This window comes from Hippopotamus amphibius, chromosome 5 (genome assembly GCF_030028045.1).
Source record: "Hippopotamus amphibius kiboko isolate mHipAmp2 chromosome 5, mHipAmp2.hap2, whole genome shotgun sequence".
NCBI lineage: Eukaryota > Metazoa > Chordata > Mammalia > Artiodactyla > Hippopotamidae > Hippopotamus > Hippopotamus amphibius.
Window position 1 is genome coordinate 134270397 of NC_080190.1, and position 21359 is coordinate 134291755.

The window sequence follows — 21359 nt, forward strand, 5'->3', positions numbered from 1 at the left end:
TGAGTCCGACGTGTGTTGTGCACCTGACACCGGATGTTTCTGTTTCCCTCAGGGCTCAGCGTGCTCTACTTCCTGTTCCTGGTGTTCCTCCTCTTCCTGAACTTCGAGCAGGTTAAATCCCTGATGTACTGGCTAGATCCAAACCTTCGCTACGCCACAAGGGAAGCAGATGTCATGGTACGTACGTACTTGTCTGCTGTGTCTTAGAGAAGTCGGTCGACTCTTGGGTGTCGGAGGTAACTGACTTCACATTTTAAATTGGTCCTTCTACGTATTTCCTACATAGAAATCGAAACCCCAGGTCTCCGTGCAGGTTAGTGCTGTGCATGGTCCCAGACCTGTTACAGTCCAGGGACATGAATCCCCTCTTGGCTCAAAGGGGGTGGTAGGAAGATGTGAACATTATCATCGAGAAGCCGTAGGTGGGAATTCTGCCTCTGACACTTGTAAGCTATAGGAACTTGGGCTATGAACGATTAGCCTGTTCCCTCTTTTGTAAAGTGAAATAATACTTGTCCTGGAAGTTTATTGTGAACTAAATGAGGGCCTAACACGGTGCCTGGCACACCCCAGGTCCTCTGACGGCGGCTGCTCCTGCTCCATCACTCTTGGCACCCCTGCTCCCCGACCCTGGCCCTGATACTGTGATTCTTCCCATCTGCTTGCCATGAAGGGGCCAGTTGTAATGATGGAGGCCGTTTCAGTCATTATTTTTATTAAACCACAATAAATAATTTTACTCTTCGCTAAAACTACTCTGTACTTTGACTTTTAGTGAAGAGACTGTTTATACTGTAATGTTGTTCCTTTCCTTTTTTCCTTTTTAAAGTACCTAACATTTAGTGCAGACTGAAGGAAAATCTAGTGATGATCAGAAAAGGAGAACAGGCATTTGGACCGTAGATGGGTCCTTGTTTAAAAACAAAACAATACAGAGGGACTTAAATAGTCCAGGAAGTGAGCATCCTAGCACAGCTGAGATTGGTCAGACCCTTCTTGGAATGCTGTTTCCAGATTTTATCTTTCTTTGTCTTTTATGAAGGACATGCTAAAGGCAAAAACAAGAATGCCAAAAATTATCTAAAAGTGTCAAGGAGAAAAGTCTGTCTTGGGGTTTCTTCCTTTAAGAGAATGGTACAGGGTGACTTACAGCTTCTAATGATGCTGATGAGGACAGTTACAGTAAAGATGATAGCAGTTGCTGATTGTGGATTGTCTACTCTGCCAGGCACTGTGCTGGGTGCTTTATATATAGTCTGTATGTTAATATCTCCATTTTACCAAGGAGGAAATAGAAGCTTAATATAAGATCTCTCTGGGTCGAAAACCCGCACTTCCCCTAAGGACTGTGTCTCAAGCACAGTCCTCAAGTTCTTATAATAACAAGTATTTGACACACTCAGGCATCTTGCAAAATAGAGATTTGGGGAAGAATACCCCCCCAACAAGTTTCTTGGGTTTTTAAGCAAAATTGGTCATATTATGAAGTAAACTAACTCACATGTGGATTTGCTGGTTTGTCTCTCAGTCTTGTTCTCACAGTCAGCTGGGGAAGGTTGAATCTAATAATACTTTGACATCTACCTTCTTTCGGAACTTGACATCACAGGGACATCCAGTTGTCGCAGTTAAGCCCCCAAAGAGCTGAGACTAGCATTTAAAACTAGTTTTCAAGAATTGGCTAATTCTTTCTCCCCAAGCAAAGCCTGAGGCTGTTTTCAGTTTCTAGAGTTCCAGCTGGTGCTAGACCAGCCTGAGGCTTCTCCATCTCTAATCCCTTATCACTTTTTACTTCCTTAAAGTAATCTTTTACAGTTCTAAGGACCTGTTCATTGATAACTCTAGAGAAACTCATTCCCTTTTTAGAACCTGTGATGAGAAGTGCCTTTATGCAAGACAGGAGCCTATAGTTCCCTGGTTTCCAGGGCCCTATGCCCGCCCCATTCCTTCAGCTGCAACCTATTCCTAATCCTGATACCAGGCTCTAGTCCACACATGGTGTCACACATTGAAATTCAGGCTCCCTCTTTTCTTAAAATTAATTAACTTCCGGTTGGGAGGGCAGTCATTGAAATCCTATTAGAGGCAGTCTTTCCTGTTATTGTCTGGAAAGTTTGCTATGTTCCTAAATATTTATTCTATTCAAAGATATGTGTTCTAAGCTTCAGACAAGCTTTCGAGCACATTTGATTTGTAGATTGGGTCATCTGGAGCAGCAGTCTTCTGTTTAGTAAATATTCACTGAGCTTTTCCTATGTGCTAGACGCCATGCAGGTGGTAGTGGGGAAAAGGATAGGCCCACTCGCTCCCTGTCCTCTTGGAGCTTAGAATCTACAGGAAGGCAAATTAAACAGAAATCATTGGCTCTTTTTTCTAAGAGAGTTGTCTAAGACAACTTCAATAAATTTTAAGACTTTTATCAACAGATGCCCAATCTTGTTTCATTCCATCCTCCCCCCCGCCCCCAATACACACACATCTTGGATTGTTATCAAACATTATATCTAAATATATAGATTTTTTTAAACATAACCACAATGCCATTTTCAGTTGCTTAAAGCTAACAGTATGCAGTGTTCACATTTCCCCGGTGTCTCATAAAGGTTTTTTACAGCTGATTTGTTCAAATTAGGATCCAGACAAGGTCCTCGTATTGCCTTTGGTGCAGCTCGTACATCTCTTAATCTGCAGTCCCTCCACACCTTTTTTTAACCTCAAAGTTTACTTGTCAAAGAAACCACATTGTTTATTCTATGGAGCATCTCACATCTGAATTTGGCAGCTTGCATTTCCAGGGTGTCACTAACGTACCTCTCTGTCCCCCTGTGTTTCCTATAAACTGGAAGTTAGATGTAGAGGCTGGATGGGGTCCAGATTCCAGTCCAGTTTCTGCGACAGGGGCTGCTCATAGGTGGTGCTGTGTATCACACTAAGAGCCGCAAGGTGTCTAGGTGTCTCTTTTTTATAACGTTAAGCTTGATCACAGGGTCAGGAGGTCAGCATTAATTGTAAGATGCACCATCAATCACAGGTATGACTTTGGAGAGGGGAAAAGCAAAACCTTATATTATATATGCACCAAACATTGTAATACATTGAAATATCCACCCAGTTCTCAAAATGCTAAATGTGAAAAAGATGTGTCATAGAATCAAGAAAGCGTAATGATTTCAGTGTACCGTGTAGTGTGATAAAGAAAAAGAAATGGGTGCTATTAGAACTTATAAAAGAGACCCAATGTAGTCTGGCAGGTCAGGGAACGCCTCTGCGAAGAGCTGATGTTTAAGCTGACAGCTAAAAAATGAGTGGGAATTAGCTGGGCAAAGGGAGTAGGGGGCCGAGGTCATTATTCGGGAAGAGGGAAGAGACTGCGTGGAGGCCCTGCCGCGGGAGCTGGGATCAGTCAGGAGTGAAGGAGAGCTGGAGTTAGAGGCAGAGGAGGGCAGTTCCTGGGGCTGAGAAGACGTGGATGAGGCGTTAGGATTACACTGTGAATGTAGTAAAAGAACCTTAAGGTGTATAAGCAGAGGAGGTACGTGATCTCCATTGGTGCTTTAGCGCATCCGTGAACGTGACGCCCACTCCAGTCCAGTGTTGAAACAGGGGGAAAGAAAAGTGCACAATACAGCTGGCTTCTTCCTGGTTGAAGCTCAGTGGAACAGATGGCTTTAGACCTGGGCCATGAGGCCGTGCTAATCCCCACCCTGAATTAGGCTTCTGCTCCCCTGTCCTATTGGACAACCAGGGGCTTCTTCCCACGTTGCAGAGCCCAATTGACAAAAATTCCTCCGAGGCTGAGGGAGCAAATGGGAACCTGTGCTATCCGTAGGCAAGTCATTTCCAAAGAGAGGACCCTAAAAGGGGTGGAGTGTATGTGTTCTGCTTCCAAGGTCACCACCTTCCCCAGAGAGGAATGAGCACGAGAGCAGGGCAGGAGTCCCAGAGCTCCTGCCACACTGGGAAGACTGCCTTCCCCAACACACATGCCTAAAAGGGTGTGATTCCTGATCTGCAGAATCATTTCATGTGTAGAGAATCGATCGCAGAGAGACCCGTTAAAATCTTTGCAGTCTTAAGCTAGAGGTGGGTCGTCATGTGCTTATCAGAGCGTCATCCGTCCATTTCGCAGAAAGCTATTGCAGGTGCCTGAGCAAGAAACAACAGTGGCGGTGAGATGAAGGAAAAAACACTGGGGGAGGTAAAATGAATAGGACTTGGTATTTGGTTACGTGTCGGGCAAGCAAGGGAGAGGGTGGAGCCACCCAGATCAGGAGTCGGCCGCTGGGAGGTGGGCAGAATCTGTCCTTACCTACTGCTTACTCCCACCTCCCCAGACTTGGCTCCCGCCCACCCCCGCCCCCGCCCTGTCCTCATTTCATGCCTCCTCCTCCCACTTCCACCGTTGTACCTGCCTGTGTGGCTCCCCAGCTGCATTAAACTACAGCGTCCTGTGTCCCTCCCAGGACCAGGATCTCGGGCCCTTCCAGATGTGATCATTGGCAAATTTGTTCATGATAATTATAAGCCCGTAGACACGTTTGGCTCTTTATGGTTTTCAAAGTGCCTTTCCATTTGTTGACGCACACAAATATTCTCATACAGAGTAGGAAGGCCTTCAGGGACTTCCCTGGTGGTCCAGGGCTAAGACTCCACACTCCCAATGCAGGGGACCTGGGTTCGATCCCAGGTCAGGGAACTAAGATCCCGCATGCTGCAACTAAAGACCGCATGTGCCACAACTAAGACCCGGTGTTGGTAGGTAGGTAGTAGGTAGATAGATGGATAGATAAAAATGGTCTTCAACCCGTGATTTCCTTAAGAGCAGCCTTCTGAAAACAGAACTCAGCCCTTTCTTATATCTAACCCTCAGCAGCTCGCTCTAGAGTAAATAAGAGGATAGGGTGGTTGAGGAGTTTGAGGCTGACCGAGCCTTAAGCTCTCCTTAACCTAACATGTGACTGCTTCAGCCCAAGGGTGTTTCTCTCTGTCCAGGCACGTGCTCCAGGGCCTGGAAAGAGAATTTTCATCTCATTGCAGTGCAGTTTGGTTTTTTTAAGCCTTATCTTGACTTATCCCTATTGATTGTTCCCTCTTTTCTCTAGATTTCTTACTTACACATCATAATACCACATCAGAATGTTTCTCAAAAAATACAATTTTTAACAATGTCCTTCGGCTTTGCAAACTAAAATGCATTTGGTCTGAGAAAGGCTTCAGGAATCTGATGCGTGGTGGGTTTCAGAAGAGACAGAGCAGTGCCATGGTGCTCTTTTCACTCCCTCAGAAAGTATTGCTTTCAAAATTTGAAAATAATATACTTCATAGGACTTCCGTCAGCTGGCTGAAATCTTACTCCTTCCTATCAGTTTAATTTCAGGAAAAAAGAATGTGAAATGTAGAACTTCCTGAGAAATGTTGTCATGTGATAACCACTTTCATAATAAACACAGCAATATAAGGAAGTTGATTTAAAACTACTTTAAAATATATCAAAAACAAAAGATATTAGAAATGAAACCTAAATTCTTAAAAGCTTTATCATGTTTTAATATTTAAATTATGTAATATTTGATACACATATCAAGGAGGGAGGAGTAAGTCTGTGTTCTTCTTCTAATTTCTGAAGTTGGATATGTCAGCTTTTCTTCTTTCCTAATGAAAACATTCAAGGCTTTATATTTTCCTCTAACTTCTGAATAGCTGCATCTCATCATTTTGATATGTAATGTTTTCATTATCATTTAATACTGAATATATTTTAAATTCCTATTCTGATTTTTTTACTCCATGATATTTAGAGATGCATTTTAAAATTTCTGAACCTGTTAGGTTTCTATGTATTCTTTATTTATTGGGATTCTCTATATGTTTTTGTTACTGGCTTTAACACAGTTGCCCTATGGGCAAGCGACATGGGCTATATGATATCATTTCTTTAAGATGGGTTAAGCCTTTGTAATATGGTTTTGCTTCCCACTTTAACCAAGCTTTTGCAATTCAGAGCAAAGCAATTCTGGTGTACAAACGCTGATACTTGTCCATTTTTTCTCAAGCATCTTCAGTTACTAAACCCTTTTATTGAGCAGCACATACATTAGCTGGCAAGGTCATGTCTGTTCTTTTCATTTTTATTGTCCAAATCCCAGAAGCAGCTGATTTCTAGAGTATTACTAATTATTTCCTTTTTATTTTAAACAGGAGTATGCTGTGAACTGCCATGTTATCACCTGGGAGAGGATTATCAGCCATTTTGATATATTTGCCTTTGGACATTTCTGGGGCTGGGCCATGAAGGCCTTGCTGATCCGTAGTTATGGTCTCTGCTGGACCATCAGTATTACCTGGGAGTTGACGGAGGTGAGGAGGGGGTGTGGGCTGCAATCAGATGCTACAGTGTGGACAGTGGATGTGTGGGAAGAAGATAGTCCATCAGCTGACAGTCAAGTAATCCATTCTCCAGCTCCTGTGGTACAAAACTATTTAAATCCCCAAGGGATATTTTATGCCTTTGTCAAACAAACAGAGAAACAAGGATATCCACGTAAGGTCTGCTTTCTCTCACAAGTCTAAAAAAGAAATGAAATCAAGCTAAAGAATGACGTTAAAATCCCAGGCAAGACAATTCAATGGCAATGAGGACATCTGCTAAGAAGGTAATAGGTAGTTTACCCACTAACTAGTTTCTAGTGTGAGATAAATAGAATTGTGGTGTTTAGGAATTATGAGGCCATCCAGGACATTTTGTAGCTGAAAAATGGATTCCTGGTATAGCTCAGATATCACAGTCATCAAACGCTTGTCTCCTTCGTTGAATGAGAGAGATGTATTTTTGAAGAACTATTACCGAAATGATATTTTGGGAACTAGCTCATTTATTGTTCAGTTATTTTATTATTCTTAGTGATTCTCAGGGGACAGAATTTGGCCCTGTACACAGGACATCTTGATGCCAGTCGCTGTCCTCACCCTAACTTAGCAAAGCATGCCAGTTAGATGTTCCCGTCTAGTCCGTGCCCCTCACGGCCCTGAGGCTAGAAGCCTGAGCTCAGGGTGTGGGCAGGGCTGGTTTCTTCAGATCCTGTCCCAGGCCTCTCTTAGGCCTCTGCTCGAGGTTTGCTGGTCATCTTTGGTGTTCCTTGGCTTGTCGCTCACCCCAGTCTCCGCCTTCGTCTTCACACGGCCTTCTCCCTGTGTGCGTTCACGTCATTCTTTTTATAAAGACACCAGTCATGTTGGATTAGGGGCCCACCCTCCTCCAACACGACCCCGTCATAACTAATTACATCTGCAGCGTTCCAAAAAAGCTCACGTTATGAGGTCCCGCAGGTTAGGACTTCCAGCGTATGGATTTTGAAGGGGAATGATTCAACCGTAACCGGGTCCACCGCTGTTCATATATCATCCTGAATCCTCACCATAAACTGGAAGGGCAGCATGTATTCCCAGTGTACTGGTGGGAACCAGAGCTCAGAGCCAGGGGTGGATCCAGAGATGGTTAATGGGGGCGTGGCCCACGTTCCTGCGCTCGTACCACACTCTCCCTCTGACCTGCAGGCGTCTTCAGGACCTGGCCACCGCGTGACCTGTGCAGGGCGCTTGGCCTTCCTCGGCCTCTCTTGCTTCCTCCCCCGCCCACACCACAGGGCCTCCTGCACCTCCCTTTCCCGACTCCGCAGCATCCCGGCGTCCCCACGTCCTGGCGACGCTTTTCTAAACACCTCTCCAGTTCATCCCTCTGCTCCACTCTCCTCTCTTAGCGGCATTTCCCGTCTCTCCCTGCACATTATCTTTTGCTAAAGTGATCCTTTCAGACCTCAGTGCGATCCCGTCTTTCTTCGAAAAACTCTTCCCTGTTTGTCCATTGCTCTTAAGATGAAATCTGGGTGGCCTCTGAGCCAGCCTCCGAGGCCCTGTGTTAGCCAGCCCAGCCCACCTCCTCGAGCCCTCTCACCTGCCCTCCGCCCCGGCCAGGTTTGCTTTCTTCACTTCAAAGATGCTGTGTGCCTTCCTCCCACGGAGCCATCCTCTGAGTTCCTCCCTCTCTACCCTCCTCCCCCACTGGCCAGGCTCACATTCGTACACCTGGAAATAGAGCACCTGGCGCTTCTCCTCTGAAACACTTGGTACAGGTTAGGTACTTGATAGATGTTTTCTCTTCTGCTACACGTTATGCCTCAAGAGGGCAGGGCCCGTGTCTGCCCAGGCCCAGACGCCAGGGGTCTGCCTCACACAGGCAGATGCTCCCAAATCCCGCCTTCCAGCTCCCCGACTCCGCACTCTCTGGGCCGACTCACCCCCGATCCAGTACTTTCCGGGAAGACTCCTCAGGCTGACGTATGTTCTCCACATCCACTCGCCTGCAGAGTACTGCTTCAGCGAGTCTGTATGGGGGGCTTCTGCAGAAGTTTCTGTCTGCCCCGTGTGAGTTGCTCCATGTCATGGCTCGGACCTGGACGGCCGTCCCGGGCGGTGCGCAGAGCGAGGGCGTCCGCACACAGCCCCTCACCCCCACACGCGGTAGCTGTTCTGTGTCCCCTCGGCAGCAGGCACGTCGGGAAGGCAAGCTGCTCTTACAGTATTTGTATTGTTTTACAATCTATGAAATGCTTTCCTGAATAGTTTTCATTTGTAACATTTATTATATATTACTTCAGGGGGTTGTAATTACGGGGTTGCCTCTTTCCAGAGAACAGCCAGGCGTGGTGTCTATAATTTCAGCCCTTTGTAAAGCGGACCTTCCACACAGCACACCGTGCTGCTCAACGCAGCCGATGGGTCCTTTCTTTTGGACAAAACTATTTCCGTAAAAGACTTCTGTGCCACCCTTGATCTCACTGTGCCCTTTTTCTGCAGTGTCCTCACCTTCATCTCCATCTCTTGAAATCAGTCGTTCCTATCCTTGAGGATCCCGCTCCAGCCTGTCTTCCTTCCAGAAGTCTGCTGCAGTTGTCATCTATCAGAATGAATCTCTTAGTGTCCCTGCTGTTTCCACTTATGTCATGGCTGTAACACTTGCCACAGCTTACCTGATTTTGTGGTTCTGAATAAGCGTCTGGCCTCTGCCCTTGAGATCAAGAACCTTGATTCATTTTGTCTCATCACTTTGTACATCGTAGGCGCTTAATAAAAGAGTAACACTACAAATCAGTTAGTGTGAGATTTCCTATTCGGCTAATTTACAACTTACTATTTTACCCAAAAATCTATAGACTGTTTCTAAAATACACAGCTTAAATCCCCAAGCTGCTAATTTTGAGGATTCTGCCAGGGCTCTAGGCAGTTAGGAGAACTTTGCTCTCTTCCCTCTCCTGGGTCCATGTCATGTTGTCATTAACCAAGGTAGTTTACTGGTAGTATTTTTCACCATGGGTCATTACTTTAAAGCCCTGTGTCCAAAAAAAGAGGAGCTGTTTGGATTAGCAGTATTTGCAAACTATCCACAAAATAAAAAACGAGAACCTGATTACAGACCTTCGTTTTGTTTTGTTTTGTTTTTTTAACACGTCAAGAAAACCTAAAATGTCAACACGTTTTACTAAGAGAATGTACTGTTAAAAGGAAAGTTATCTTTCTGCATGGTACCCGAGGTTTGTTGTTTTTGTTTGTTTGTTTGTTTTTTGACAACCACCGTCTCTTGTGTTGCTCAGCTTTTCTTCATGCATCTTCTGCCCAATTTTGCCGAGTGCTGGTGGGACCAAGTCATTCTGGACATCCTGCTGTGCAACGGCGGCGGCATCTGGCTGGGCATGGTCGTCTGCCGGTTTTTAGAGATGAGGACTTACCACTGGGCAAGCTTCAAGTGAGTTGTCTTCCTCCGGGCCCTGAGTCGCAGTTTCTCACAGTGTAGATTTAACTGCCTCCGTAGCACGCAACACGCATGCGTTCTCCGATGACAAGGAGCAAGTTATACATTAGTAATTGAAACTCAGAAATGCGTGTACACCCAGTTGCAGGCATTGGTCCAGAAAATGCTGAATCATTTACGAGTTTCTCAAATCCATCCTTTCCTTTTTATCCTTATGCCCCAGTCAGCGTTCAGACTCCCATGGCCGGATTGACTAGTCCCCTGTTCCCAGGTTAACCCCTCTAAGCCTTCTGCCACCATGGCTTGGATGATCTCCCTCAGGTCATCAAATCCATCATGTCATCCCCCTGTGATGGCTTCTTGTGGGCCTGAGGACAAAGTCCATGGGCTTGGCAATTGTAAGTAAGTTATTTATTCTATCTCAAATTTATTTTGGTGTATGCTGCAAGGGGGAGATTTCACAATGTTATTGTATTTGATTAATCAGTTTTCCCCTTCCCTTTCCTGAACAATCCTTTCTTTGGCCACTGACCTGAAAAGGCACTTTTTAATGTATTTCAGACAGTATACAATGTAACAAAATCTGTAGAGGTGCTTGGTTTTGCTTCAAGCAAACTTCATAGGCAGTGTCTCATTTGAGCCTTACTTCAGTCATAGAGGTAGACAGTACCATTCTCCTCATTTCAGGGATGACAGTACTGAGGCTTCAGTTTAGTGATTTGCCTGAGGACACCCAGCTAGCGAGCAGCTGGGTCTGAATTTGCATCATGCTGTCTGGCTCCTTAAACACTCCATAATGCTTCCCTATTTTCATACATTTATGCTTCAAATTCAACTTGAGAATCATCCTGTCAAGCTCCCAAGACATAAGTGCAACTAATGAGCAAAAAAGTCCCATAGGTCTTCTTTTCTGTTACATTAAATATATGAATGAATATAGATCAGGTTAGATTAACCTCTTCACTGCATTAAGTATTCTGGTTCTCCATCACACTGTATCTCTGTTTATTCCCATCTTTCTCTACCTCTTTCCATGAAGTTTCACCATTTTTTATATGCAGGTTATTCGTCATTGTTTATTTTTGAATAGCCTCTATCTCTTTGTTGCCCTTGTGCCTCAGAGGTTCTTGCTGGGAGATTTTTCTCACTGCATACTTGTTGGTGGGTAGGTGAGTGAATCAAGGAACAAACCTGGTTTCCTTCCACTCCCCCCCACCAAGAATAAAAGGCCTGTCCCGTTCATCCTTGTGCCATCAGCACTTTAAAACAGTGTCTAAGACCTAAAGGTCCTTGATATACATCTTTGTTGAATTAAAAAATCTTTACCATTTATTTAATACTATTACCTTGGATTTTGGCTCTCCTGGTCTAGCACCAGAGGGCCAGAATCTACCCCCAGCTCTTGCGAGGTGAGCCGGTGTCAGCCAGTTCCTCTCTCAGAGCCTCAGTGTTCCCATCTGTGAAACATGGGACTGTTTGTTTCTATCATAGGAATATGAAATTGAGTGATTTCTAGGACGGAAACTAAGAAAGGTTAAAAATCATTGTTCATCACCCGGAACTGTTCACTTAACTAAGGAAGCTGTAGGGTGAGGAAATGCTGTGTGGCCTCACATGTGAGCATGTTCTCTGTTTTATCAGCGCTCCCTAAGGTGGGTGGGAGTCGGGTCCTTGCTGGCGTCCTCGCGCTTCCTGGCCTAGTTCCAGGTGGCTGTCCCCAGTGTCCCTCAGCTTCTTTTGTTACCAGTTCACAAACAGGTCTGCGCTGGCCCTGCAGTGGCCTGGCCTCTGCACTGTACTTGTCATCGCTGACGCTCCCCACCAGGTGTGCTGCACTCAGTGCGTCACCTGAGTAGAGACCGCTGTTGGAGAGATGTTCAAATAGAAAGGAATCTTCTTTTTCTGAGCATTAGTTGTAAAATAATCAATGTCTTTTTTTTTTTATTGTTTTGGGGGCTTTTTTTGTTGATTTTTTTCCCCCTTTACCCTTGCTTATCTCTCTGGACTTTCAGCGGAGCTGTTTTCTGCTTACAGGGACATCCACACCACCACTGGGAAAATCAAAAGAGCTGTGCTCCAGTTCACTCCTGCTAGCTGGACCTACGTTCGGTGGTTTGACCCCAAATCGTCTTTTCAGAGAGTGGCTGGAGTTTACCTTTTCATGATCATCTGGCAGGTATTTTTTTCAGATGCTCAGAAGTAGGAAACAAAACAAAACAAAACACATAAAAACCATCCAGGAATTTAGGGTTCATGCTGGGTGACATTGCTTCTCAGCTCAATGCTTTAGAAGATGTAATATTCTGCAGCTGGCATATAGAATAATTAAACAGTGATGCTGTTACGCCTAAGGTCTTCCTTCATCGTGAAGACGTTTTAAAATATGGGTCTCGGAGTTACCGATTGGAAACAGATTACAATTCCCTGTAAAAACCTTGTGCTCAGCATCTATAACCCAGTGAGTTACGCATTGGATTGCTTTCTAGAATGACTGTTTTCAGGACCAAGGTAACAAATGTAAGGCTTTTTCTTACAGTCCAAATTCAGTGTTTGAGTGTTACAATTGTGCCTCAGCTGTTACCACTTTGGGTAATTTGTGGCGTGCTAAATAAAGAAGCCCTCTGCTACCCATGGGGATTGGAGCCCTTTGAGGACCCGGGGCCTCAAGTCTGGTGTGGGTGGTGGAGGGAGGCAGGCCCTTGTTCCAGGCAGACTGAAGTGATTCAGACAGCCGGGGTCTCCCAGCAGCTTTGTTTTCCAGAGGCAGCCTTTTTTATTGACCCTTCTGTCCCCAGGTTAATTGTTTCACAACTCTGACGGACTAGCTGAGGGAAACCAGCTTTCACCTGAGGGGTCTTTCAGAATCATCAGATATATTTTGAACACATATGTACAAAATACTCCCAACATAAGGAGAAAATCGGCATGTGTCACTTTAGAGACAGACAGTCCTTGTCCACAGAGGAAGAGTAATGCTGCCCATCTCAATAACTGGGGTTTATGGCTACAGAAGTGTGTGCGAACAGTTACATAGTCACCATGGTTTAGGGAAGTCAGCTTATATAAAAAGGGCATGTACATGGATTGCAATTAAGTTTTCCCTTATGGGGCAGTGCCAGGGAAGGTAGAGGTTTTCTTTTATTACGAGGATCTGGAAAGAATTTGGATTACCCAGAAGAGAGAGCAGAATGTGCTCCTAGGACTGCAGAATTCCACAGGGCCTGCTTTCCCTTCATCGTGAGCACGGTGCCGTGATCAGCTTTCCTTACGTGGTGATAATGAGTGAACTGTTTTTATTTTATATCCTTAAAATCAGCTCTGTGGGAAGTTGCCGCACATTTTATGTCACTGAAATGAACCTGCTGGTCCGTGTGATGTGCTCTTCAAGCAGTGACCTTTCCTTATCTCTGCCCCTTGCTTAATCTGGAGGGGACATGCAAGGGACTCTGGGCATTGAGCACACATTTCCTGGTGGACATCTTTCCTGTGCTGTCAGGACTGGTCATGTGGTGAGCAGCACCAGGCGCTACCCTCAGGGAGCAGTCCCACCGCCAGGTGAAGCCTGGACCAATCCCACGCCCACTTTTAAGAGCCACCTCGGTGAAGGATCTGCTCAGTCCCAGGTGCAAGCTGAACAGGTCCATAATCATCCCTCAGGGATGCACCTCAAGCTGCTTTTAGTTATTGAAGAGCTTGCTTTCTTGCAGTCGGACCTGGTTGAGACCTGGCCCGATTTCCGTCAGGCCAAGGAGGTGTTCCGTGGCACAGATTTGTTTTCATGGTGTCGTTGTTCTCAAAGCATCCCTCTCCTGACGGTCCCAGCAGCTCACACCCTTGAGCCAGGTGACAGCCACCCGAACCTGGAAACACGGCAAATGCCCAAGGCCCCCTGTTCCCCTCTCAGCACCCAGCACCTCCCCTGGACCCCCTCGTTGGTGCCTGTGTTGAACTGGCTGATACCAGATTAAATAGCAACCCTTTGAGACCCAATATATTTTCTGAAAATGCTCTGAACATACCTGTTATTTTCAGCTGTAGAATGTCCACTGAAGGAATAGATGCTCATGACTTAGCACGAAGCACCAGGTTGACTCACGCCTCCTTCTCTTGCAGCTGACGGAGTTGAATACCTTCTTCCTGAAACATATCTTTGTGTTCCAAGCCAGTCATCCATTAAGTTGGTGTAGAATTCTCTTTATTGGTGGCATCACGGCTCCCACTGTGAGGTAACTCTGCGTTAGCCTGACCGTCATTTGAGCATGTTTACCTGCTTTCTGTCGTCTTGTGTAGCATAAGGGAAGTCACATAAACTAGCAGATTTTCCGTGAAAATGTCATTCCAAAGAATTACACATCTAGAGAAAGCATTGACATGCACTACCAAATGTAAAATAGATAGCTAATGGGAAGCTGCTGCATAACACAGGGAGATCAACTCGATGATGGGTGATGACGTAGAGGGGTGGGATAAGGAGGGTGGGAGGGAGGCTTCAGAGGGAGGGGATATGGGGATATATGTATAAATACAGCTGATTCACTTTGGTGTACAGCAAAAAAAAAGAAAGAAAAGAAAATAATGCTGCAATGAAAAAAAAAAAGAATTACACATCAAGGGGGGGGAAAAGAAAGACTTATACATCCAGAATATGAAGAAAACATTTTGCATCTCAGACCTCAGTAACACAAAGACCAACACCACGCCATTTTTTTCAAATCCCTTTACACTCTTCACTGCTGTTCTTTTTTTCCTCTTACTGTCCTATTTAAAACAAAATGAGTCATAGAAATGCTGAGATTTTCTTCATGAGATTATTGAAAAATACAAACTTTTTTATGGTGGATTGAAGTAATAAATGATGTTATTTTTAGAATGAGACTTTATTAGTTCTTTTAGAGCCAATTAATTTCCTTTTAAAAATGTCCTTCCTGTGGTCCTCCAGGACAACGGGGACAAGCTTAGGTTTCCATGCCACCCTTCCCCTGAATTCATGATTCATGTAGGGCTCTAGAGATGAGGCACTCTTCAGAGTCTGTGCCCCACTTGGACAGATCCCAGTGAACTTCAAAACACTCATTTGTTTCATTTCTCCTAAATGGAAATGGCATTTGGGATTTATAACTAGTATGGAATACGAGCATTGATCAGTAGAAACGCCCAAGATCTCTGCACAGCTGATACAAATACAAACTAAGCAGTTAAAAGAGTTTGCTCTTTAAAAGCTGTAGAATAACTTAATTCATTATTTTTAATGCGCTTGTGAACTACACAAGTAGAAGGTCTCGCTTGCCAAGGAGAATGGGTGTTTTCCTTGGTCAGATGTACGCCTCCCCTCCCAGCCAGCAACTCTTCTTGTCCTCCTTCGTTATTACAAATGTATTTATTATATGAGGGTGAGTCAAAACTTATCCGCACTCCAGTTATATTAAAACTTCTGTTGGCCACACTGTCTTATCAGTGCTTTTTATTCAAGGCTACTGTCTCCCCAGTCACTGCTGTGCAAATGTCAGCGTGTTACATCAGTTCATTTGTAACTGCGGTGCAAGCAAAAATGGATGCCCCACTTGTGATTTGCACAAAAAAAGAGCAGGTGCAGTGATTTCGTTTTTTGTGGCCTGATGAGGGTGTGCACGTCCGCACACTTCTGACCACACTGTCGACACTCAGCAAACACTTTGTTTTGAGGTGTTAAAGCATCCTCCCTGTAGTCCTGATGTTGCTCCATCAGACTTTCACCTGTTTGGTCCCCTGAAAGCAGCCCTACGAGGACGAAGATTCACTTCTGATGAAGAAGTGAAGACGGGTGCATTCATGGTTCATAGCTCAGCCTAAAACATTTTTTAATGAGGGAATACAAAAGCTTGTTGACAGATGGACAAAGCGTATTGAAAAGCAAGGAGATTATGTCAAAAAATGATGTATGTGTCTTTTCTAAAAGTTAATTAAAATAAATTCTACAGCCAGAGTGCAGATAATTTTTGACTCACCCTCGTATATTGTATATGTGTGTATATAAAAGCAGAAAAGTAGCAGCTGGTAAACCACGGCCCGTTGTCGCTGTATAGACCGGTGGTCTGTTGAAGAGTATAGTCACCTCATGAATGCAGTTTTCCTTTGGCTGATGGGAGCCTCCCCACCGTATTTTAAATTTGATTTAGTTCAAGGCTTCCCGTTATTTTGAGGAAAGATTAGCAGCAGTTCCTTCCTAAAATTAGGAGCAATCAACAAAGTCAATTAAGCAAGGAAAGAAATCTCTTATAAAACAGAAGAGCAAATCACATGTGATTTATCATGAAATTTCAGTACTGTTAAACATTTCACAACAAAAACTAGAGACTCAACCAGAGACTGAAAGTCCAGCGTTTGGACTTTTTGAGAGCGCCTTAAAATTTTTGCCAAACCCTGTGGGTTTCCACACGATTCTTTTTGTTTAAAAATTAGTCACTTTCTGTGTCCCTATACCCCTTGAGGCTATTCCTAGGTAAGGAGATGGTTTGACAAGCTTCTTGGGACGATGGAAGTGCTCTAATGGGTCTTAACACAGCCATGCCAATTAGCAAATGCCAGGCCCTAAAAGGAGAGAAAACTCATAGGCTTCAGTATAAATCATACATACATACCACATCTCCATTTTCTTCCTTTTTGGTTACACTTTCACATGACTCTACTTTGAGAAGATATTTGAGTGAACATTCTTTTAATCTAATAATATAATGTGCAGTATAAGGGCATGGACACAATGAGTAAAGCAGCTGAACTGGCAAAAGCAGATTAGGTAATGGTAGTGTGAAGTTAGAGGAAAAGCTGAATTCTTTATAGCTGGAATTCTTCACTTTGGGGTACAGAGGCCATGTTCATGGGTGAGCTTTAGGCATCCGTGGACCCCCCCCCCCCCAAAGTTTAATGCAGAATTTTGTGCACGTGGTTTTTGTGCCTTTGTCATAGCTTTCATCAAACCTTCAGAGGAGTCTGTGACCCCACCTCCCCCCCCAAAGATGATGAGCTCCTGGTTCAGATGCTGCCTCCTCAGGGATGGGTTGAGTTTCAGGGGCAGTTATGAGGCTCTAAGCCTGCGCTGTCCTACAGGCAGCCTGTCCCACGTGTGGCTACTGAGCACTGCGAGCGTGACCGGTTGCCCTGAAATGGTCTGTCCACGTAGAATACACACTGAACCTTGAAGGCTTAGTGTCAACACAATATGAGATGCTTCTTTATAATGTTTTCAATATATTGGATATGTATAAATAAATTATTTAAATGAATTTCATCTCTTCCCCTTTTACTTTTTTAACACGGTTATTAGAAAACTTTAAATTGCATTTGCAGCTCATACCATATTTCTATTGGATGGCTGCTGCACTAAGCCTCTCAGCTCCATGTCATCACCTCTTTTCTGATCGTGTCAGTTACATTCAAAGTCTATGGCCTCGGTGACAGTGAGCTGCAGCTACAGTCCCATTCCAGTTTCTTAGAGCCACAAATGTATATATTTCTTGCCTGGTCACAATCAGCAACCTTTGTCCTGGAGAGAGCCAGAGGAGACAGTGACCATGCAGGTGACCTTCTGGAATCACCTCCATGGAGAGAGACTGCAGCACCACCTGGGGTGGCTTTGGCTCAAGGCTAGGGAGTCTGTGTCTAAATAAAGACTGCCTTTGCCAGTAATCTGGCTCTTTAAACCGCCTCCCTCCAACCCAGTCCAAATTCTTAGCCTCTTACAGGAAAGTTTCAACAGGCACTGGCTTCCTATTCCCTTGAATGATACTAGACCAGGCAGCTCAAGTATGTGGAACAAGGCTGACATTTTTTATACTCACTATGTCAGATTGATTTAATTCTATATTGACTTGCTGGTCTTCCAGGAGCTCTCAGTGAATTCCGCCTTTGTTCTTTCAGACAGTACTATGCTTACCTCACCGACACACAGTGCAAGCGCGTGGGAACACAGTGCTGGGTGTTTGGGTGAGTAATCTTTTATGGACGTTTAAAACCACTTTAGCTTCTAAATTTCTTTGGTTATTTCTTGACCCTACATTAAGTGTCTTTCAGTGCAATTTTCCTATAAAGACTATATGTTGCTTTTGTGTGTTTTTCATTTTTAACATTCCTTTTCTGACTTAAATTTAGAATAATTGTCAAATTATAGAAAGAGGGTTTAGAAACTGCCTTTTAAAAAAATATTAGGAAATCAAAAGATATTTTTCACGTGGAATTTAGAAACCTTGTTTCTTGAAATAAATTAGACAGAAAATGAATTGTTCAAATTCCCTCTGAAATCAATGGTGAGTTTGGCACAACATTTCATGATGGGCTTAACCACACTTCATGTTACTTTCACACCAGAAAGACCTCACAGAGCAGCTGCTTGCTGTCTACCAGAGTCTAATTTTATTGTCCCAAAGAGGACTAACACATACTACATGGTGACAATTTATTGTCTCATTACAGATGCAGATGCTGTATCTGAACTTACAGTTATTTAAATGATTTGAAAGAAACCAGAGGTTATCCAGTTTAACCCCCAATATTAAATGTGAGACGCTCTTCAGTGTCTCAGATAAGTGCTCTTCTGCTTAAATACCATCAACATCTCACCATGCCATTTAGCAACCGAAGTTCCAGAGACGTCCGGCACATCTGTATGTGAAGTTCAGTCTCAGGGAGCTTAGATTCAGGACCTAATCTAGGTTCTAAATTGAGTGTGGACAGCATGAAGAAAATCTGACAAAACCCCCAACAAATTTTTTAACAGAATAACTCCCCCCCCCCCCCCATAATACACGCATGTTGATAATTCAGAAAAGAAGAAACTAAAGATCATCCAAAGACATCAACTGTTTAGAGATACTTGCTCCTTACATTGCATAGTCATTTATTCCAAACATGTGTGTGTGTGTGTGTGTGTGTCCAGTTCTCACTCCAGATTCTGGGGGGTTACTCAGGTTTGATTTAGGCAAGTTTCCCACCACCCTCTCCCCAGAAGACAAAGGGCCATTGTTACTATTTCTCATAAATTCTGTGATATAAACTGATTTTTCTACCCAAAGTAGCTTAAAGGATGATAAGATGGATTAGATTTCCGTTGTTTAGTGGTCTGGTGGGAGAGAGAATTTCTACATCCACCAGATTTCTAATATAGTTGTGTCACAGGAAGAGGGAAATGGGCTGCCTTCCTACTGTTTTGTCCAAGGATTGGGGACCTTTTCTGCCTTTGAGCTCTTCCTCTTTCATGCGCATCTTCATTCCATGTGCATTTTTCTCTTCATGTTTGCAAGTCCTTGCCAAGGTCTTACTCTGCTGTGAGTGGGTATATTTTCCACAGAGCTCTACGTACCTGTTGAGGAAAAGGCGATGGGGATCAGAGAGAGAGGTAGCGTTACAGCAGTTTTTTTCTAATCTCGCAGCCTGAAAATAGAATCCCTGTGCAGGGAGAGATGGCTGAGAGGAGCTAGACCAGGGAGTGGGAGGGAGCGGCCGCCAGCACAGGAAGCTGCAGCTTGCTGAAAAGTGGTGAAGGAGAGTGAAATGCACATGATCTGAAATGCAGAGGTCGGCTGGCTAATGTAGGATGCTTTATTGAGAATCAAGGACTCCCAAATGGTACTATCAAGATTGGTGAACCTTGAGAACCCATGGGCCGTGCTGGAAAATAGCAAGTCCCTCTTCATAAATCACACAGGGCGGAGCCGCCTGGTGTGCGCACAGGGGCAGGAGCTGCCTCTTCGCAGTCCGCAAGGTCGGCCCGTGAAGGTGAGACCGGAGGCCCGGCCTCCAGCCTCTTCTCTGGTGTTTGCCCCTCGGAGGCCACCACCTCCCATCTTTTGCCCCTTCCTTCCCCAGGCTTCCCTGTTGCCCTTATTTTGTCTTTTTTTCATCTTCTCTCAAAACAGCAAACACTGAAATGTCTGATTTCTTTTAACAACTAGTCCCAGGTTTATAGTTTTCACTACCTTTGGGGTGACGTTGGCTCTGTCGAGGTGTGGAGATGTGAGCGGAACAGAGTAGGAGCCCGTGTGGTGACGGTCATGTGCTGCCTTTGGGGCGGCGGGGGGCGGGGGCTCAGCAGGTGCTTGCCTGCCACTCCCACACCCCTGCATCGTGTTCTCCTCAAGAGGGCGCTTTCTTCCTCTCGCAATGTGACACCCTCAAGAAGTTGGCATTAGCTGCTGCTGATGTAAGGAAATACAGACTTACCACGTGGCCTCCTGCAGTTGTGCTGTAGATCTGAACTTTACAGCCTTATATGCCTAAACGTGTTGGGCCCAGCCAAGATTGGACTCCATCCAGCCGGGGAAGGGGAACCCGCCAGGGTGAGGCAGGAGCGTGGAATGTGACTGCAGCTTCTTCCCGCGACTGCAGCTCCGAGGGCGTGTCAGGCCAGAGCGAGGCGGACAGATTCCTCAGGTGTGCACAGGAAATCATCCTCATCTTTGCCTCTGCCCCCACCCAACTCCCCCCCAGCTGTAATTGAGTTCCTGTGCCTGCAAAGAATCGGGCTGGTTTACGAAGAAAAGATGTTGAAATCCTTGGCCCTGGGAGGAAGGCATCCAAGCTTTGGCTGTAACAGAAATGAGCAGTCACTTTTCCTCCTCTGGAAAGTTCCTGGGTTGGGCCTCCAGGGGTTGGGCCAGAGTCAGTGGTGCGTGGGCCCCCAGACTAGAGGCTGGTCACTGTCAGACCACCCTAACCCACTGGCTTCCTGACCCCAGCACTCCCAGGTCACCACCATCCTCAGGTTGATCTTTGTTCACAGCCTCTCACACCGCTTTCCCTCTGGTCCACACGCCTGTTCCCCACCCTCAGCGCTCACACTGCAGGGGTAGCTTCATGGCCATTTTCCTTTTTCCGGTATCTTCCCCTCCATCCCATCCTTCTCCAGATTGACCACCCTTTTTGCTGCCACTCTCTGTTCCCTTGCTCAAAAAACACCTGCACTGACAGCCTCAAACCTCTGCAGTAGTCACAACAGTTTTTTTAGAAAATCCCTTTCCTCCAATGACATCTTCCTCCAGACCCTAATATACAGCAAAACAATTGAGCAGAATGGTTCTGGGTATGCCACCCAGGACCCTTTGCCCCCTTCTCACCCTCTCCATCCTGCCCCGGGGGTTCTTGGGCAGTCAGAACGTTCCATGGAGCACGATTGAAAGTGTTTTCTGTCTACTTAAGGCCCAGCTCAGCTATCACCCCCTAAGGGCCAGGGAGGGTGGTGGGTAAAGTGTCCGTGTGATCGGGTGGGTGTGATGCATCCCAGTTCCCGCCGCTTCCCACATCCCCACATCTGCCCCGGGGTCCTCGCCGTGGACTAGGAAAAGCCTCCCTGCTCCACTCGGCTCCTTACAGCAGTTCTCAGTTCAGCTGCCAGAATGATCATCTTAAAATGTGAAATGAATCACATTCTCCCCTGTGCTCCATACCCCCCAGGGGCTCCCATGTCCCTCAGACTGAAACCAAGCTCCGGGGTGGCCCTCAAGGCCCGCGTTACCCTGACCTCACTCTGCCCCTTCCCCTCACTCCTGACCTCTTCCCCCACCCAGTGCTCAAGGTCGCCTTCATA

The 21359-nt window shown here is 45.3% G+C and overlaps 1 protein-coding gene across 4 annotated transcripts in view; it reads left to right on the forward strand.

Annotated features, from left to right (window-relative positions):
- PTDSS1 (phosphatidylserine synthase 1) overlaps nucleotides 1–21359 on the forward strand; it is a 61284-nt gene that overhangs the window by 27624 nt on the left and 12301 nt on the right. For all 4 annotated transcript variants that reach the window (XM_057734744.1, XM_057734745.1, XM_057734746.1 and 1 more), the window contains exons 4-9: nucleotides 53–177; nucleotides 6199–6357; nucleotides 9648–9799; nucleotides 11840–11981; nucleotides 13919–14031; nucleotides 17699–17764. In XM_057734744.1, coding sequence (XP_057590727.1) covers nucleotides 53–177; nucleotides 6199–6357; nucleotides 9648–9799; nucleotides 11840–11981; nucleotides 13919–14031; nucleotides 17699–17764 — 757 coding nt within the window. The remainder of the gene's footprint in view (nucleotides 1–52; nucleotides 178–6198; nucleotides 6358–9647; nucleotides 9800–11839; nucleotides 11982–13918; nucleotides 14032–17698; nucleotides 17765–21359) is intronic.